The following is a 20,417-nucleotide window of genomic DNA, read 5'->3' as shown; positions in this document are numbered from 1 at the left end:
AGTTATATTTTTTAGTTTTGATGGTTAAAAATTCTAATTGAAATTGGTCATCTTCACAGTGAATTATCACAATGGTCATTTTTACTATGGTTAAGAATTTCGTTTAAAAATATATATCTTAAGTATATATCTGAGCATACATTAGCTATGATCTTTTAAAATTAGTTCAAAATTTTTTGGGAAATGTGTGATACTTTATTTTTTAGTTAATAAAATTTCATAATAGTTGAAAAAAATCAATTGACTGCTATACATCTTTAAGGTTTCCATTAAATTAAGCCTTTATCTGAAATATTTAATTGTAGATAAATAGAATTCCCACTATTTTTTTCTGCACAATTTTTTTTATTTAATTACAATTCCATATCTTTTCATTAAAAAAGATTTGACTCTTTTACATGAAATCCAATTCCATTTTCTCAAATATATGTCTCTTTTAAAAAAAATCTTGCTTTTATTCACCTGAGCTCAAAGCGAACAAAATCATTAAAAGGAAAAACAAAATTGTATCATTAATTTTAACCTTAATATCTTTACATTTTTTCAGTCCCAACTGTTATGTTTCATACACCAGTCATTGTGTAAAGAGTTCATATATTATTTATGAGTTGATAACCTAGGCCAGGATTACACTATAAAAGTTTAGTAAAATCCCTTTTATAAAACTTGAAAAATCCAGCAATAAATCTCATAGGTTACATTCAAGCAAATGCAACCAAAGCGCTTATTGGGTGAATTTTTCAAATTTTATAAAAGAACTTGTATTATAGTGTAATCCCACCTTAGAGAAACTGTCAATCTTTTTGTTTTTGTCTTATGTCTTTTTGCTATCGTAAATTTTACAGATATCCCAAACACAAGTGGAAAATTTCTTGCATGCTCAGATTTAGTTTTTAATGGTTAAAGATGATATTTTATTTTAGATAGATTTTTTTAGTTTATCATTCGAGCTATTGAGTGAAAGAGTGGTAAGTCATTTTTTCCGTGTAGTCCTGACTAACACCATATGTGGGTGGCTTTACTTTCAATCTGTTTTGTGTACAAGGGGTTTGACTTTTGACTGTAGCTCAACTGGTTATCGCCATATTGCAGCAAATATTTATTAGTAAAAAATTAAATGACAATGTTTCGTGCAAAAGTGGTGCAAGTCATATTACAAATGAATGAGGCACAAGTTGGTGTCAGATAAGGCTTGAATGAACATGTGGGATGAGGTGATCACATCTGGTAGGGGGGTGCCAGGAAATAGCTTTTTGTCTCGCAAAGCATATCTTGAACTAGAAGCAGCAGCAGAAAAATGCCTTTTATTGTTCAATGACAGTTGCACTGGGAAAAATCATAATATCAAATTACCTTTAACATGGATGGAAAATGTCATAGGCCCAAATAATACTTTACTATAGTTGATCACAGCATATTTGTATCGGGCCACAGTTTTATGAGGAACAATTCAGACTTTGGAAAAAGTGAAACTGCTGCCAGAAATAAGATGCATTATATATTGGATTGCTTGAATATATGATGATGACGACCTGAAAGTTAATAAAGCCAAATCACATAAATAGCCCCAAAATCTTCCCGAAAGAAGGAATGATTGAAGATTTTTCCCTTTCTTTATGGCACTGATTAAAAAAATAAATATAATGAAACACTATTAAAAAACTCATTTTTAATAACTTTATTTAAGCCTTATTCCTTTGTGATTTTTTAACGAGAGTGGCAAAAATTAAATTTCATTACATGCACAAATGGTGCAAGTCATTTTTAAAAGTTTTTCTGCAAAAATCGACATAATCCATCCAATTTTAAATGGGTACCAAGCTATGGGTATCTAACTATTTAAGACATGTCTGTCTCAAATAGTTAGACATGTTCAATAGTGAGTAAACTGTAAAAAAATAGTGTTCTATTCAATGACTCAAAATTTACAGAACTTTTCATAAAAGACTAGTCTCAAAGGCATATTTTTTTACTTGCATTGCTCTTGCACTCAACGACTCATTTTATGAAGCTTCATCTTTGATTTGTCAAATGTGATAGTTTAGATAGAATAAAGTTTTATTCCTTCATACTTGATGTCAAACCTTGCATATAATATGCATCAATGCAGTTTATCGCTGTAGTTTGCATCCAATGATTTTGATAGGAGGCATAGATTTCAATCAAATGCTCAAGTTGCTCGATTTCTTGTCTTCCCTTTATCCCATCGTTATATTATTGTGTGATAATTTTATCTTAAATACTTTTTTATTTTTAACAGGTTATTTTCTGCATTAGGTGTGCTCATATTAGTGCTACTGCTGGCAGTAGTATTGTTATTAGTGGGGTTATATTAATTATATGTGTATATTTATTGTTATATTAGTGGGATTTTTTATAACAAATTTATTTTTTTAAATTTTATTTATTTAGATGTATCATTTTCTGAGCTTAGGGTTGATTTTTGGGATAATTCCTTTTTTTTGTCTTCTACAAATCTTTATTGCTTTGTCTGTGATGTATGTGAAAAAAAATGCAATTTATGCTCGTTTTTCTTGATCATATTCCCACGATTTGTTTGTGAAAGCCTGTATTACTAATAATATTTTGGTTACTAATCTTGCATGTTCATGTTCTCTCCCGTTTGAAAATATTAATGTATGGATGTGTATGATACCGGTGTTTGTTGCTAATGCCTGTAGACAGATTAGTAAAATATGTATACATATATTTCAAGCCAGTAATGTTTGCTATCTAATAATTCCTGTGAGCATGTGTCTATATGTATAGATATTAATCATCTATTTCTATGAATATAATTTACAAAAATTAATTTAATAAATATGTTGGTATATATATATATGGCTCTAGTTTTGTCTAAAAATAATAATTGAATCCCTTTAATAAATTTTCATCAGCAGGGGGAAATTTTACTTTACAGCCTAAAGAATACAACCATCTTCTAGATATGATTCTTGTCTTGAAGTCGATCATGTAAAATACTCTGAGCAATGCATTCAGCTGAATTTTAACTAGTCCAACGTAGCTAGACCGTGTGATCATATAACTGCAGTATGTAGCCAGTCTTGAGACCAAGCCGTCGCTCAAACCAGAACTGCCTTTTTGGGGTTGGTGACAGGTGCAGTCGCACCGGGCCCGCGTTTCGGAGGGACCCCTGCACTTGCAGTAATGGTCTTTAACAGAGTTGCATTATTTCAAGGGCGCCGAAATTTTTTCAGACCTATGGGATCTGGTGCCTGCGGCGAATAACATTTTACTGCCCTTAAGATACGACTTTCTGAGAAGAGTTTCCTTTCTTTAACCTCTATTACTTTGCTACAGTGGTTCACAAAGTGTTGGCCACGACCGCCTTTGATATTGGGGGGGGGGGGACGATGGACGATTTAAGATGTCACGAGAAAATTTCCTAAATAAAAACGTCCTGATGCGAGTAAATAAATCAATTTAATAACTCTGAAGCGAGAGGATGGTCCCGTATATATATTGTGATCGCACCTGTGTGTGTGTACATTTTTTCCTAAGGGTTTTGGAAAAAATTCCGTCCTCAAACGAATATAATATAATTTCACATATATATAACGCAATTAAAATTCTACATAAAATTTACTAAAAATTCTTTGAAGAAAAATCTTATTCGAGTATCTATAAAAGTAAAATCACACTTAAAAGTGTTAAAAACCACATTTTAAAAGTGTCACAAATGTGGTTTTGCGCACTTTTATGAAAAATATGAACACTAATTAATATACTTTTTTCTGAATCTAAAGATGAAATTTATTTATTTAAAATCGCTCTGCTGATTTCCTAGTTTTTGAAATCGTGATTTCCCGCGTTATGTTGGCTGTACACGTAGCATAGAAATAAGTTTTTTTCTACCCTTTTTTTATTTATACGTTATGGCGAAATATATTCTAGCACTGACAGCCCGAGTTCATACATTTGTGACCAGAGGCGTACGCAATAGAGAACAGGGCGATATCCCCAAGACGATAAAAAATTAGAAGTATTTTCAAATATTTTAGTAAAAAATATCGGAATACCCTGTATTTCACAAGTGGGAAACATTAATGAAGTAGAACCCCTTCCGCCACTTATCAAATAAAACTGTTACAATTTTTGATCAAAATCAGCGATTGGATTTTGATTAATGCACCACATGAAAAAATCAATGTACGATATTTGTAATCTCTACAAGCAATAATATTAGTTCAATTGTTGGGTTTATCTCGCAATTTTAATAGTTGATATTTGTGTGTGGTAAAAGAACATAAATAAAACTCGCAAAGTGTAATTTTAATCAGCCATAATAAACCCGTGTATTTAATATGAGAATTAAGGGCGGTTACACATTGCAAGTATTACTGATGTCAATTTACCATACGCAAATAACTGTGGAAATTCCATGGCAAACTTGATCATTTAACTAGTATTATTGCTTGTAAAATATTTACTAATATCATGTCATTGTTTTTTTCATGCGTCATATTAATCAATTCAGTTGCTAATTTCAATGGAAGAATTGTAACAGTTTTATTTGATAGGTGGCGGAAGGGGTTCTACTTCATTGACGTATTTCTCATATGTAATATAAACTGAAGAGCGAAAAAAACTGGTACAGGCATGCGTATGTAAATAAAGAGATATGGAACCAATCAGAGTACGGCGCTGCGGTCGGCAACGCCTATATAACACAATAAGTGTCTGGCATAGTTGTTAGATCGGTTACTGCTGCTACAATGGCAGGTTATCGAGATTTAAGTGAGTTTGAACGTGGTGTTATAGTCGGCGCACGAGAGATGGGACATAGCATCTCCGAGGTAGCGATGAAATTTGGATTTTCACGTACGACCATTTCACGAGTGTACCGTGAATATCGGGAATCCGGTAAAAAATTAGATCTACGACATCGCTGCGGCCGGAAAAAGATCATGCAAGAACGGGACTGACGAGAATCATTAAACGTGACAGACGTGCAACCCTTCTGCAAACTGCTGCAGATTTCAATGCTGGACCATCAACAAGTCCCCAGTAGCACATCAATATAGAACGACGTAGAGATTTCGATACCGTTCGACGTCGTTTACCGATGTCGTTCTACGTAAAAATGGCATATATTTGTCTGTATAGTTCGACCTGGCGAAATCCGACGTCGAACTATATCTGACCCCGACACCGTTCGACGTCGTTTACCGATGTCGTTCTACGTAAAAATGGCATATATTTGTCTGTATAGTTCGATGTAGCGAATCCGACGTCGAACTATATCTCTCCCGAGACCGTTCGACGTCGTTTACCGATGTCGTTCTACGTAAAAATGGCATATATTTGTCTGTATAGTTCTATGTAGCGAATCCGACGTCGAACTATATCTCTCCCGAGACCGTTCGACGTCGTTTACCGATGTCGTTCTACGTAAAAATGGCATATATTTGTCTGTACAGTTCGATGTAGCGAATCCGACGTCGATATAAAAATGTCATACATTTGTCGACGTTTACGATTACGTTGTCAGCGTGCGAACCATTCAACGAAACATCATCGATATGGGCTTTCGGAGCCGAAGGCCCACTCGTGTACCCTTGATGACTGCAAGACACAAAGCTTTACGCCTCGCCTGGGCCCGACAACACCGACATTGGACTGTTGAAGACTGAAAACACGTTGCCTGGTCTGACGAGTCTCTGTTCCAATTGTTTCGAGCTGATGGACGTGTACGGGTATGGAGACAACGTCATGAATCCATGGACCCTACATGACAATAGGGGACTGTTCAAGCTGGTGGAGGCTCTGTGATGGTATGTGCAGTTGGCGTGATATGGGACCCCTGATACGTCTAGATACGACTCTGACAGGTGGCAGGTACGTAAGCATCCTGTCTGATCGCCTGCACCCATTCATGTCCATTGTGCATTCCGACGGACTTGGACAATTTCAGCAGGACAATGCGACACCCCACACGTCCAGAATTGCTACAAAGTGGCTCCAGGAACACTCTTCTGACTTTAGACACTTCCGCTGGCCACCAAAATCACCAGACATGAACATTATTGAACATATCTGGGATGCTTTGCAACGTGCTGTTCAGAAGAGTTCTCCACTCCCTCTTACTCCTACGGATTTATGGACAGCCTTGCAGGATTCATGGTGTCAATTACCTCCAGCACTACTTCAGACATTAGTCGAGTCCATGCCACGTCGTGTTGCAGCACTTCCGCGTGCTCGCGGGGGCCCTACACGATATTAGGCAGGTTTACCAGTTTTTTTTTTTCCTGTTCAGTGTAATACTGTGTACTGTATTTTATTTATTTATTCAGTATTGTCTGGCTAAGGCCTATACAAGAGGGTGTGGTGATGGGATTTGACATATAGGCGATTGATGCTACATAAAAAATCAGATTGAAGATGGAAAATGCAGAATTTGATGGAAGTTTTTCCAATCAATAATTGTCCGGGGGGGAAACTAAATTTGAAGCAATCTGTGGATGCAAAAATTTTTTTTTGGAAGTTATTCAGTCTCTCTATTGGAAAAATGTGAAGATTTGATTAGAATATGGTTAATATAGTATCAATGTTAAAATAGCCGTAGATAATTTTGGAAAATAATGATAAGCGAGCGATATATCTATATATATCGATAATACCAACGATAAGTTGGCATTTGAGCTGTGTGATGGAAACAGAGGAAGACCAGCAGTTTAAAATAAAGCGGGTAGATTTATTTTGGATACATTACACATACAGCTTATCTATATTGCTTTGTTTATGGGGATCCCAAGTTTCGCAGGCATAGGAGAGGACAGGAAGGATATGAGTTTGGAAGTAGCACTGCGCATAAAAAAAAAAATTGTTTTCAATATTTTTTAGAAGGCATATGTTTGCTGATGAAACTTTATTTTTACACGTTTATTGGTTATGGACAAAAGTGATTGAGAAAGGCGCCATTTTCTTCATGGTGAATAAGTTCACAAATTATGGCCGTTCAAAGTCAGAATGCTTCCATGAACACAGTTTTTTTAGTTTTTTGTTTTTTGCTGCGCAGAAAAAAATTCCTTACCTTTTATAAGGCGCATTTATCATTCCGCACAGATATCGAAATTTTGTGCAGATGAAAGAAAAGGCAATGTGCCGCTATCTGGGAAAAAAGTTGGAAGGCACATTTTTGATGTTGGAATAAAATATTCCCTTTCCCCGCGAGCATCTCGGTGCACATCATGCTCCCCTCCCCCCCCCCCCACCCTCAAGACAGATCTTTAGAGGAGCCTCCTCTATAGTAAATTTATAGTGTAAAAACAAAATGCAATGAGATTTGTTCCAGGCTAGAGCCCTGATTTGAAGATGCCCGTTACCTTGCATTTCAACAAAAGGTCAATTCATGGGCGGAGATACGGGCAGCGTCAAAAGTGGAGCTGCCTGATCTAATGTATATGAGTATATGAACTGACATCATTTGTGCCCTCCCAGATGTTCATCTCCGCCTATGGGTCAACTGTTTTTCTTTTTACTTACTTACGATGATTAATGTAAGTAATGATGGTAAGAGGATGAGCAAAAATGTTGCAATTAGGGAGCTGTTGAGGTCTTAATAACTTGTGAATGAATAACACCTAGCAATGAAACAAAGGTCTCATGACTGTTGAGGGCGACTCTTGTGCCGCACGATGTGCCATTCTATTAAAGGTGCCGAATCCGAGTTGAAACGGCCAAAAAATAAAATACTTCGTCGACGAAAAAAATGTGTTGAGGGCACCAAAAATACGTACCGCACGGGCAAAGATTTTTTCTTGAGCTATCCGTGGAGAGCGACATTGAGGCTAGGAGTAACACTTCTTTTGTTCCATAATTTTCATTGGATTCTCATCTCGACCAACTTTTAATAAATAAATAAAAATCTCTTCTTCGATATTAAGATTTCTCTCTCTATTAATATCGTATATTCACTGTCATCATAGTGCTGCCATCTATATAAAAAAATACGGGGACTTTTTGGGTATGGAATTTTTTAAGGAAAAGGCTGTCTATACAACTACACTATTTTCAATTTCGCATTTTTCGTCAACATCGGAATTTTCTTGTTTAGTGGTCTTATTCTAATTCGTGCCCCCCCCCCCCGACATCCAAATCAGAGATCTCCAACCTTTTTCTAGTCGCAAGCACTGTTTGCGACATCATCAAAAGAGGAGCATCATCATCAAAAGAGGAGCATCATCATCAAAAGAGGAGCATCCTTACAAGTTTGACATACTATTGCATAGAGTGACAATGATTTCAACCCTTCATCGCAATTTGTACAAAGTGTTTACATTGGGCGTCGATCAAGTTCCCGCGAGCACGAAATCGGACACGAGCATCGAGCACTCTAGGTGGTCTAGGGAGCACCGTGGTGCTCGCGAGCAACTGGTTAAAGATGCCTGATCTAATAAGTAATAATACTTGCGTGCCTCGTCTTCCCCCTCTAAGTCGATGCATTTTTATGGCTCCCTCATACCAAGGGCGTAGCGAGGGGGGGGGGACTTGGGGGTCTGGTCCCCCTTTTGGGGTCTGGTCATCTTTTTCCCTGTTTTCGGTCATTTTCTCACATTTCGGGGGGAGGACCAGACCCCCAAGTCCCCCCCCCCCGAAATGTGAGAAAATGACCGAAAACAGGGAAAAAGATGACCAAATCCATTGTTCTGTCACTTTGGTTCCCCCCCCCCCAAAATGCAAGTGGTCCTTCCCCCCCCCCGAACGAAATTTCTGGCTACGCCCCTGCCTCATACCGATTTTCTAGTAAGTTCATAAAGGGAAGAATTAAAAACAAAAAAATTTTGATCGACTTCTCAAGTCTTTGTGTTAGAGATTTCCAGCGTTTTTTTTCCGGAGCTCTTGATGTGGGTGAGAGTTTTTTATTTTATTGAAATTAAAAAATTTCACATCTTTGTATATTGCGGAAAAAAACACCAGAAATAATTATACCCCAGGAAAAATTTTGGTAAAAACCAGTTGAGCTCTCCTCAACAAGACCGTTTTGACAGCATCATAGGTCCCCGGGCCGAGTGATTTTTCTGCGGTCTCCAAATTGTCTAGAAGTGCCTGCCTATCAATTTTCATACTTGCTCTCGAAAACTGTTTCGAGATCTCATTATCATGAAGCTCTCCCGGGACGTTGCCGGTTGAGCCCATGTGTTAAGATGGCACTGCTCCTCGCCAACGCCCACCCCCCCCCCCCACCCCTAAGAAGTTGACTTTTTGGTCGGACCCGGGCAGATGTGTAAGCACGGATGGGTAGAGACTAGGTGGGGAGAACAGGCGGGTCTGATGCCCCGGGCCACTTAAGTGATCTCGAACAGCGCCTTAGGCAAATAAAATGATCTGTAAACATTCCGAGGGTAACTCAGTTGGTCTAGGAATGTGCCACGGATCACTCAAGTCATTCGTAAATGTGACGGGGTCGCACGAGTGATCTGTGTATGTGCCGCGGGTTGCATAAGTGATTTGTAAGTATGCCGCTGGTTACTTTAATGATCTATAAATGTGTCATGGGTTGCTTAGGTGATCTGAGGGAATTTGCCACGAGACACTGAAATGATCTGTAAATATGCCTCGGGTCACTTGGATCAGGGCTGGAGAAATCGCAAAAAAAAATCTTAATTCCAAAAAACTTTTTACCCTGAGAAAAAGGTCCAAAATGATTTGCTGCTTCTTTTGACCTTTTAAGGGCATAATGACCTCTTTCATGTTGATAGGTATGCTGCTATAAATTCCAAACGTTTTGTGCTGCTCTCAGCTTGCAATTTAGTAACTACACGAAGAAAATTTTAGGTGCTAATATAAATTTTTTAGTCGACCTGGGATTTGTCCAACTCTGACAAGAAATGATCTGGAAATGCTCCGCGAGACACTGAAATGATCTGTAATCGACACTATTATCAAATGATATGTAAATGTGTCGCGGGCCACTTAAGTGCTATGGAACTGTGTCACGGTGATATGTAAATATGTCGCCGGTTACTTAGGTGATCTGGGAATGTGCCGCGACACACTGAAGTCATCCATAAGTATGCCGTAGGTGACTCAATAGTGTGAAACTGCTCCGCAACCTTAAGTGATCTGGAAATGTGTCGATTAGTTCATTTTCACAAAATTACGTTCATGTTCGCGGGATATATCAGATGGCTCAAAGGGCTACGGGTTGAACACACATGTATGCTTTAACGCTCCTTCTTCATCGAACGGCGCGCACAATGCGTGCTTGCACCGTCTGCCAAATTTTCTAGTTGCGGCCCTGGGCATAGAGGAACCGAACCCTTCTCTTTCCTCTTCCAAAATGATAAAACATTGAAAAAAATGTTTCCAAAATATTGAAATGAGCATCTTCACATGCCGTTTTAATCAATTTTTTTTTTTAAATTTGAAAAGTTTTTTTTTATAAGATTGGTTGTTCAAACTTTTTCTGGAAAATATTTCCTTGCTTTTGCAACACCAATCAAAGACAATCCAAATCTAGACAATTCCTCTGATTCCGGACAGTTCTGAACTTTCTGGTTTTATATCTCAGTTACATGTTTCCCATTTTCTCAAACAAGGCCATAGATATCGGTCTAATTTCTTCTGGTTAAATTTGACCTCGAATTGTTTTAAATACAAGTCTAGCGTCAATTATTGGAGTTAGCAATTAGTGTTTTTCTTTTTTTTTCGACTTTTGTGTGCAGAAAATGTGGCTTCCGATCACCTGCAGAGATTGCCTTCGAATGGAGTGTTGTTGTTATTATTAGCTAACTAAAAAAAGTGTCTTTGTGGGAAAACAATTTTTTTTTTCCCCAAGAAGAGAACTCATTCACTTATTATTATTCTGACGATGAGAGCGTAAACATTTTCGCGGTCTTTGAAAATTAAATAACTTAATCTCAATTTCGATGCAGTCCGATTCCGCTTGGAATGCGGACTTTTTTTCACTAGAAACGTAAATTTTTAATATTTTGGCATTTATGTGGTTTTCCCATTTGTGTGTGGATTTCTACTAATTTACCATCACCAATCTATTTACCATGTTAAAACTTAAATTGTAAAGTGTAATAAACATTGTGGTAAAAAAATTTCTCATGTAATAAATATTAATGAAAATATGATTTACCTATTCACTTATTTCAAATTTTTACCACATATATTTGATTGTGTACGCTATCCTATACAAGCATAAAATTTCAGATACTTCTAATACTTATTTTTTACAAATTTTCAGAAAATGCATTAAAAACAGCTTGCGCACATGTTAAAATATCATGACATCAATGGAAAATTATGGAAAAGATTTGAGATCTATTCGTAAATACTTGTGCTGTAATTTTTTTTTAATTCTTATCATTTATTTTTGAACAAGATTGAGACGATAAAATCTCAATCTTCTTTTTCATAATTTCATGAACACACTCATTCTTTATTTTGAATAATTTTTTATCCAATTACGTTTATTTCATGCAATTTCACCATGCATGCAAGCTTTTTTTTAATGCGTTTCTTTGAAATTTTGTATATTAGTAATACGTATTAGAGATACGTAAAAATTTTTACTGGCATAGAATGTCGCACACAAATATTATGGGTAAAAATTTGAAATAAATCAATGGATAAATAATATTTTTAAATATAATATTCCGTATAAGAAAGATTTTTATCATGTTAGAAAGTAAGAGACCCCCCAGACTCCGTAATTAATCGCTCCACGATAAATGGGCTGCAATTAGAGATTTTCAGTTATGAAGTCCTCAATGTTTTGAATTGTTCATAAAAAATCGTTATTGGTTTTAAAAAAAGAGGAAAATGGGGAAAATATTTTTCTGACTGAATCAATAAAATTTTTTGCCACTGACATAAAAATTCAAAAATAAATAAATAAATCGAAGAAGTATTAAACAATCATGACAAACACAATCATTTTTCTTTTCAATGCTATTTATTGACAACAAAAGAAAATCGAGAAAAAAAGGGGGAAAATAGATGAAGAAAAAGAAAATTTCATCGAAAAATAATGAAAGCAAATAGATTTCAGATCTCTAAAAAGGATGTTCCCTATATTCAATGGTTATTTAAATACTATATAATAGCATTAGAGGGGAAAAACAATAGTTTTCACATTTTTTGGGAGTTCAATCTCAAATATTAATTTTTTAATATAAAAAATTAATTATATCAGATGGTAAAACACAGAAAATTTTGGATTTTTCTTAACCTGAACTCATGTACAACGGGAACATCTCGGCAAAGTATAAGGAAAATCTCGATCATGACAAAAAAATAATAAATTTTCAATGCAATTAAATTTCAAAACAATCAGTATGATTTCGGAATCATGATATAATTTGAAAAATAATTTAATAAATTAAAAATAGATATACATTAATGTGACACATAATGATGGAAATTTTTACTAATTTCTTTTTAAAGCCTAATTAAAACTAGCATGGCATTCACATGCATCTAATTCCATACTTGGTCTACATTAATGCCTATTTCCGGTACACGACCGAAAATACGTACATGTGTGTGCATTATTTACTATTATTAATAATACTTAGTTTTTTATAGTTCGATGATGCAATTGAATCATTTTTTAGAAGACGGTGCAGTATAGTCTATATCACTCTAACTCAGAGGTTCTTAACCTTTATCAGCCGCGACCGAAAATCCACAACATGGTCAACTTCGCGACTCATCGACTATTTGAAATTTCTTGTTAAATATCTCTCGCTCACAAAATGTTTAGTTTTCGATTCCAGTAAAACACTTTGGCAATGGTCTAACAGGTAGTTCAATAGGGACTGGAATCAAATAATCAAAATAATGTTTACAGGAAGTAAAGATCATATTGAAAGTTACATCAAGATTGTTTATCAAAGTAAATGATACTCAAAAAAATTTGAGCCTTCAATAAAACAAAATTTTTCTTTGATAAATATTGAATTTTCATTAATTCTGCAATTATGTCTCCACAAAAATTTCCTCTTTCATTCATTTTATAACTGCTTTTCGTCAATTCTTGAGTTATTTTGTATCAATTCTGACATTATTTTTCCTGTCTTTAATTTCCAATTATCTTTCATTAATTTTGGAATTATTTTTCCTGTCTTTAATTTCCAATTATCTTTTATTAATTTTAGAATTATTTTTCATTCATTCTGAAATTATTTTTCATTCATTCTGAAATTATTTTTCATTCATTCTGAAATTATTTTTCATTCATTCTGAAATTATTTTCATCAATTCTGGAATAATTTACCATTCATTAGGAAATGTTTTTCATTAATTCTGGACTGTGAGTGGATTTTTACGACCCAGTTTAAGAGCCCCTATGACCGAAGTTTGGGTCGCGACCCATAGGTTAAGAACCCTTGCTCTAACTACACATGTGTACTTTTGTACGAACACTTGACAATTCTAAAGTATGAGTGAACGTGGATTACACAAATTAAATTTTTATGTCGTCTCCCTTGTGCCAGAGATACGAAGATGCAAATTTTCACTTTTTGGGTTTTTATCAGCAAGTTCGATAACATTTTTTTTACTGTTCAGAAGTTTTTCCAGAAACGTGAATATATATCATGAAAAAAATGTTACAAAACATTTTAGGGAAATTACATCCATAGAGTAACATAGGTAGAGAAAACATTCAATCGTCATTTCTCAAGTTTTTGAAATATGCTCATTCATGTTTCTGGTGTGAGGGGGAACGACATTGCAATTATGTTAACTAATCAAGGGGAAAATGATTAAATTCTCATAAGAATAAGAAAAAGAGTCAGGAACGAGGAAGAAAAACAAAAAAGCTCGAAATGGCATCATAAATAACAATCGAATTTTCCTTTCAATCAACAAAACATTCTCATTATATATATTAATTATTTTCAAATTAAATTAAAAGGCGGGGAAAAAAATCTTGATTAGATGCAACCTGTGCATTTTGCGTACATTTTACATAAATAATAATAATTATAATCACATATATCTACGATATAGAAATATTTTTTCCTGCGATTTTGACAACGACTATCGAATAAATTAAGTTTACATATAAAGTAATAATTATTTACAAATTCGCGGCTTATGTTTATTTTCTCTATCTTCACATTTTTTTTTTTTTTCATTGCGTGAAATAGTAAAAGAAAGACATTCAATAAATACAATGTGTGCGGAAACTAGAGATCTCGGAGGTTTAAATTGATCTTTGATCATCAAAGATCAAAACAGTTCGGTTTCGATATTGCTTTTTTTTAGACATCACGTAATTGTCCATAACTGATGTCAATCAATCAAGAAATAAGTCTGATTATCGTGAATGCCTTTTCCTTTCTTACGAACAGAATTATCAGGTACAGTTTTTTTTTTTGGGGGTGGTATGAACATGAACATTCAAGTATTTTTCAGTGTGGGTACGATGATTTCTTCACTTTTTCCCGTTTAGTTAGTTTTTTCACAGTTTTTTTATACACGAACAAATTGAATGAAAAAACAAATGAGGCACAGTTGTACTTCAAGTTGTACTATGCGGTACGTGACAGAAAGTTCCTATCTGTACCAGACTAATGAAATTGTGCACGCTATAGAGCCGTTTCGTAATTTACAGGTCGTTTTTGTGGATATCAGTGTATGCACGTCGTTTTTTTAGTCCTTTTTATTTTGCCTCGCACAGCCTGGAGAGTTCCCTAGGACGACAATTGTGGATTAATCCGTCTTCTACGGACTCTGGGTCACTCGCGGGTGGAGTAATCAAGTCCGGGACGCTCCTGTTGTGCATGTAAGAATCGTGCGACGAGGCGCTCGAGAGGGGTGAGCTCAACATGTCGCTGTAGTGGCTCGTCTTCGTGTGCCTCATGTCTGGCAATCCACCGCGGCTCATCGCCGAGTGCAGTGCCGGCACAGTTATCGGCAGGTTCAGTGGCGGTGACCTGCTGGACTCGTGCTCGTCGCTCATGTCATCTCCCATGCAGTACTCGTAGGAGCCCCTGTCCCCGTCGAGACCCTCGAAGAACACGGCGTTCGGTTGGCAGGAGGTCGTTTTCCAGTGAGTCCTGAGACCGGATGCACTGATGTACTTTTTATTGCATGTCTGGCAGGTGTACGGTCTCTCGTTCGTGTGGAGCCTCTTGTGTAGTTTCAGGTGCACGAACTGGGTGAATTTCGCCGGGCATAGGTCGCAGGCGTAAGGTTTCTGACCACTGTGCAACCTGAGATGCGTCTTGAGGTTGCTGGTGCTGCTGAACCTCTTCTTGCAGACGTCGCACTGGTGAGGTTTCTCGCCCGTGTGGACGAGGTGGTGTTTCTGTAAGTGAGCCAGTTGAGTGAAGCTCTTCGAACAGATATTGCATTTGAATGGCCTTTCACCAGAGTGAGTCCTCAAATGTACTTTGAGATTTGACAGCTGTCCGAACGTCTTAGAGCACACGTTGCACTCGTAGTGCATTTTCCCATCTTTCTTTTTCAAGGGGTACGGCAATGACCTGTACCCTCTTCCTGCGCCACCGTTCATTTTCTCAGACAGAGTCGGCGAATGAAGAACCCTGTTCATGTAGTGAGTTTTGCTTTCTTGGATCATCGGCGGTGACCTCATGAAATGCAACGAGGCCTGGTTCGGATGTGCTGCTTGCAGGCTAAGGTTTGAGATCGGCAGCTGAGGTGGATAGTCCGGGACGCGCGGTGGATGGAATGCGGATGACACGCCGTGCAACGGCATGGGCGCGTGCATGCGATCTCGGATAGCTGCGGCGTACATGTTGAAGTGGGACGCGTTGAACATCGGTGGAATGGCGCTACCGTACAGAAAGTTCGGAGGTTGCGGGAATGGATAAGGGGCCGGAACGGAAGGACTGTGGTGGGGTCTCTTGTCTGTGGAATCTGGACTACGCATTTCTTGGCTGCGTTGGTTGTTCGGGAACTGGTAACTCGTCTCCTTGACACTAGGGTGATGATGATGTTGGGGAAGGTGATTGTCAGAAACTATATTAGAGTCTGATTTCGAATTGGGTACGACGATTCTTATGGGTTCTTTTATAGAGTCCCTTCGCATAGCTGCTTCCTTCCGCAAGAGTTCAGCAGATGACATTTCGCGTTCCCGATACCTCTGGAGCAGAAGGTTTTCGAGTATTCCGGAGGTGAATGTTGCCGAGGTATCGGCTGGGCTACTATGAGACATGTCCTCGTAGGATACAAATGCCGATTCCCTCTTGTTGATGCCGTCGTCGGGGAATTTTGGACTGCTGGCGCATTTCGGACTACGCGGCTGAGGAGCCGTGTAGTGCTTCTCTTCTTCGTGAACAGTAGTGTCGGCTTGATTATTTTGTACTTCGTCCTTCTGTTCATTGTCACTTTTGAGGCTTTCTTCTTCTTTAGATTCTTTGATTATTGTCAATTTCCCAGAGCTACCGTCATCACCCTTCCTCTTTTCGTCGGTGGTGGTTTTTTCGGCGACCGTGTTCTTGTAATGGTAAGCTTTGAATATCTTTATCTTGACTTTGCGGAACTCGTTTCCGAGGTCGATGTCGTCTTCGTCTTCGGTGTCCTCGCGAAATCTCTTTTCGGTGGTTTTGTTTTTCGTAGCGGTTTCACTAGACTGAGTGGTCGTGGCACAGACGCTGGCAGCGGATTTGACTCGGTTTTTCACGCTGAAATCGAGAACAAAGTTCTCGTTCTCGCTGTCACTGCTGCTATCTTCCGGTGGGGTCAAGATATCAATATGGTGCTCTTCGTCGTCATCGGCGTCTTCGTCCATGGTTTTAGAGGATATTTGCGTCTGACTGTGATCATCATTGATTGGAGCCAATTCCTTTCCTATTCAAGAAAAAAATAACAAATGTAACCTATGAGTGGTCTGGAATATCTCAACAAAAAGTTTATTTAGAATTTTTACTAATATCATACGGTACATCGCACTTATAAAAGTTTTCATGCAATTCTTTTTCGTGCTTGATACGCTGCTATTTTGAGAGCAATAATTAGCAAATATTCATGACATTTTGCCCTGACTACAATTCCGTTCCCATACATGAGAATGGGAAAAGATAGAGAGGGACAGTGAGATTGTGTGACACTCAAAGCTAGAACAGAGTCCCTCGGGTGATGGTTTCAAGAGGAATAGCGCATTGCTACAAGTACTTACTTATTCTTTGAAGCATGAGATCTCCACTGAGAGGATAGTTGAGCCTCGTCGCGAACTCCCTGCAGTACCAGACGAGTAACTCTTGTTCGGGAAGTACGGCCTTGATGGTGTAGAAGTAGATTTGACCCTGGACTTGACAAGCGACCAGATTCTGTTCCGAGCTACTGTAGGCGGGATTCACGTACCTCATCCAGTTGGACTTCCTCTCGTCGAAACAATCCAAATAGTAGAAGTCGTCTTCGTTTTCGTAGATCTGTCAAATAAGCAAAATTATATCCGTGAGAAACTATACAATTGAACATATGTTTTTGATCACTAGTTTTTAACTGATTTTCGTGTTGTTGTTTTTGGAAGTAATACTCACTCTCCAGAAATATTTCCTGTTATCTATACTGCGTGCATCTTCTTCTGAGTATTGCACTCCTCTTAATGGACCGAATCTGGTACCTTTCGGAATGTAATCTGTGGCCCATATTCCAAGAACCTAAACAGAAAATACATTTCTGTTTATATTTGTGTTGACAAAAGTGCACTGATTAAATAGCTGCACAAAATAATTTTAAATGCCAACGAGACCTTTCTGAATAATGCGCTGAAGTGAACTCGGTGAAAAAAAAAATTTGCTGTTCTCCCACTGGGAATTAAACCTCAATTTTATTGCAATCCAGGCTAGTGTGCAAGTCCTCTTTCAGGAGGATCAACATTCGAGATTCCCGGAAGAGACCAAACTTTTTTTTTCCTGAGTTCACCTCGGCATGATATCCAGAAAAGTCTCTTTTCTTGATGTACTATAGACTGAGAAAAATTTGTCTATGTATTTTCACACACTCATGAACTTCTACTTATAATTAACCGTGATAAAAAACGGTATTATCTGACTGAAACTTCAGTCCAATGAAATCAATAATCATCGTTTCATGTTACAGATGACTCATAATTATATATATACGTCGTTTTTTTCCAAGGTCAGGATATAAAAGCCTTAATTTTCCGAATTCTGTCATCAATCTCAGCAATGAAATATGTAACGGGATATATGATATAACGGTAAATATGTTTGTAAAAGGGGAAAAAAAAGGCCTTTCGCTGCTATTGATTACAAACAACATCATAAGAAGAAGGGGGAAAAATCACTTTCTTTACTTAGAGATTAGGCTTAAGTACACCACACTGTTATTTTATTTTTTTTTTTTTCTATGTAGTTTAACATTACATGTGTGATAAAGCACAGGGAAGCTAACCTTGAATTCCCAACACGTGTACAGCGGCCTTCGTAGGAAGTTGAATGCACTAGAGACCTCTAAAAGCACTTCTCCAATCATCGAGACAGAGAGATCGGAAAAAAGTAGAGGACAGAGATAAATATCATCAACACCATCATCATCGGACTGCGCAACCATAAGGAAACGCAGCATCGCACCAATAAGATAAGGGGCACCTACTACTACCACACCAGCACAAAATCATCACAACTCGCAGCTCTCTCTAGAACAAATTCTTACTCGAGTGTTGTATACAGGCCACCGCTGCTTCTTCTAATCTACGTGTTGCCTAACACCCACTTTCTCGACCACAATCATGTAACCACTAACCTAATTTTAGTATTTTGACGAGGAAAACGGGGTTATGGGGATCATATGCATTACTTTTTGCGAATGTAATACATTGATATGCACCTTGTTCTTCTTTTATCAGTTAAGTTGGCCATGACCATGAATCTATTATAACATAGCGGCAGACCGAAATGGGCTTACGTGTCCTTAAAACCATTTGTCCGGCAAAACAGAAATAGAAATTCGTAACCCCTTCCCCTCGTAAAATGTCACGTGCCACATCTTTTTCTAATGAAGAAGGCTTTCTTCCGATTTTCAGCAGTTGCAAAGTAAAGGGGATGAGAAAATGTGCTTCATTTTCTTAAATTCATTGAGAGAAATCAGATTCACGAAATATCTTTGCTTGTTATTGATAAAATAGAAAGGTTTTTCCATATGGATATATTCGGCCTTGCTCATTGGAGGGTTAATCACTGGGATCAACAGAATGATTTTTTTAGCAAGTAGACATTAAACGATATTCCTTATACCGCAATTAGCTTTAAATTCTTAGATTTTTATGTACCTGACGTTTTTGATGCTATTTTGGTACGCGTGTATTATACCAGTTAAAGCATTTTCTAATTCTTATGATTGGAATATAATTTGATTGTATGATCCCAACGTTTTAAAATTACGTAGAAAATATCTTTTTTTTCCTATCCGGCGTACCACTGGAGGCGAATCAAGGAACATAGAAGCAATAGCAGCAGTTATTATCAAGATCATAATTATTAACATCTCATTAAAACGGTTTTTCAATGAAGTGCTCGAGACTTCACGAACTTGATAGAAATAGGACGAAGTACCATCGTGTTGGAAGATGAAACCTCTAATCTCTACTGTCAGTCTCCGACTGCTGCACGAGCCAATTGTCCAACATGCCTAGATTTGTTTTTCTTGTAGTTCACTGAGAAAATAAAGCAAACGGTTCCTGGTTCTTTGACGCCATCTCGCCGACTTAATTACAACGAATGTCATTTGAAGTGCAGGTGAAAACCACCATGATATTAAATTTGCATGTCGCTAACAATGCAGCAATAACAAGAAGTCGCAAAACACCTCCAATAATTTTTAAATACCCTGTATATTGTATTCTATCTGAGATCGTCCATTCCTTTGGGAAAGAGCACAAACCATCCCAAGATGGTCTCTCTGGGTAGTCTGCGGTCATGTCTGTCTGTACATTTTATTTATGCGGAATTTATAGCAAGATGGAGTTTTAGTATTATTACTAGCGTATAGGGAGTATAATTGTAATTAGATTGAAGAAAAATTACATTCGAGTGAGAGATTGGTCTTATTTTAGGTTGATCTACACACACAGTGAATTTTTTATTGCGAATTTTTATTCAGATACCCCGAATGGATGATTTCCAAAGTTTTCTCCCCATCGTGAAATTCGTAAGAAAATCATCGTTGCGTTGCCGGACGCATTCGAAATCTGAAATATTTTTTCCCATATCTCTCCTCAAGGAAATCGAACACATTTCTTTATAGGAAAAAATTATTTCAAATAATTTAATCAAGCATGATGTTCATGATGTAAAATTGGTGATATAACTTATTACATAGATTTGACCATCTGAGAGAAAAACTGACCTCTGAATTCACAAGGACAAGAATTTCAGAAAAAAACTAATATGATCAATATCAGTTTAATTTCTTTCTGGAAATATCAGAAATTATTTCTCACAGAT

The 20,417-nt window shown here is 37.2% G+C and overlaps 1 protein-coding gene across 1 annotated transcript in view; it reads right to left on the bottom strand.

Annotated features, from left to right (window-relative positions):
• Positions 1–14,114: 14,114 nt before the first annotated feature.
• Positions 14,115–20,417, bottom strand: part of LOC149076411 (uncharacterized) — a 47,012-nt gene continuing 40,709 nt past the window's right edge. The window contains exons 4-6 of the mRNA XM_089243966.1: positions 17,490–17,609; positions 17,126–17,378; positions 14,115–16,797 (exon numbers count right to left, since the gene is read on the bottom strand). Of these exons, the coding sequence (XP_089100092.1) occupies positions 14,645–16,797; positions 17,126–17,378; positions 17,490–17,609 (2,526 nt within the window). The 3' untranslated portion in view covers positions 14,115–14,644. The remainder of the gene's footprint in view (positions 16,798–17,125; positions 17,379–17,489; positions 17,610–20,417) is intronic.

The sequence above is a fragment of the Pholcus phalangioides genome, unplaced genomic scaffold, assembly GCF_987345545.1.
Source record: "Pholcus phalangioides strain wild (caught in Gottingen) unplaced genomic scaffold, Ppha-v1.0 ptg000015l_1, whole genome shotgun sequence".
NCBI classification, from domain to species: domain Eukaryota; kingdom Metazoa; phylum Arthropoda; class Arachnida; order Araneae; family Pholcidae; genus Pholcus; species Pholcus phalangioides.
Note: the sequence above shows the minus strand (reverse complement) of the source record. Positions and strands in the feature narration are given on the sequence as shown.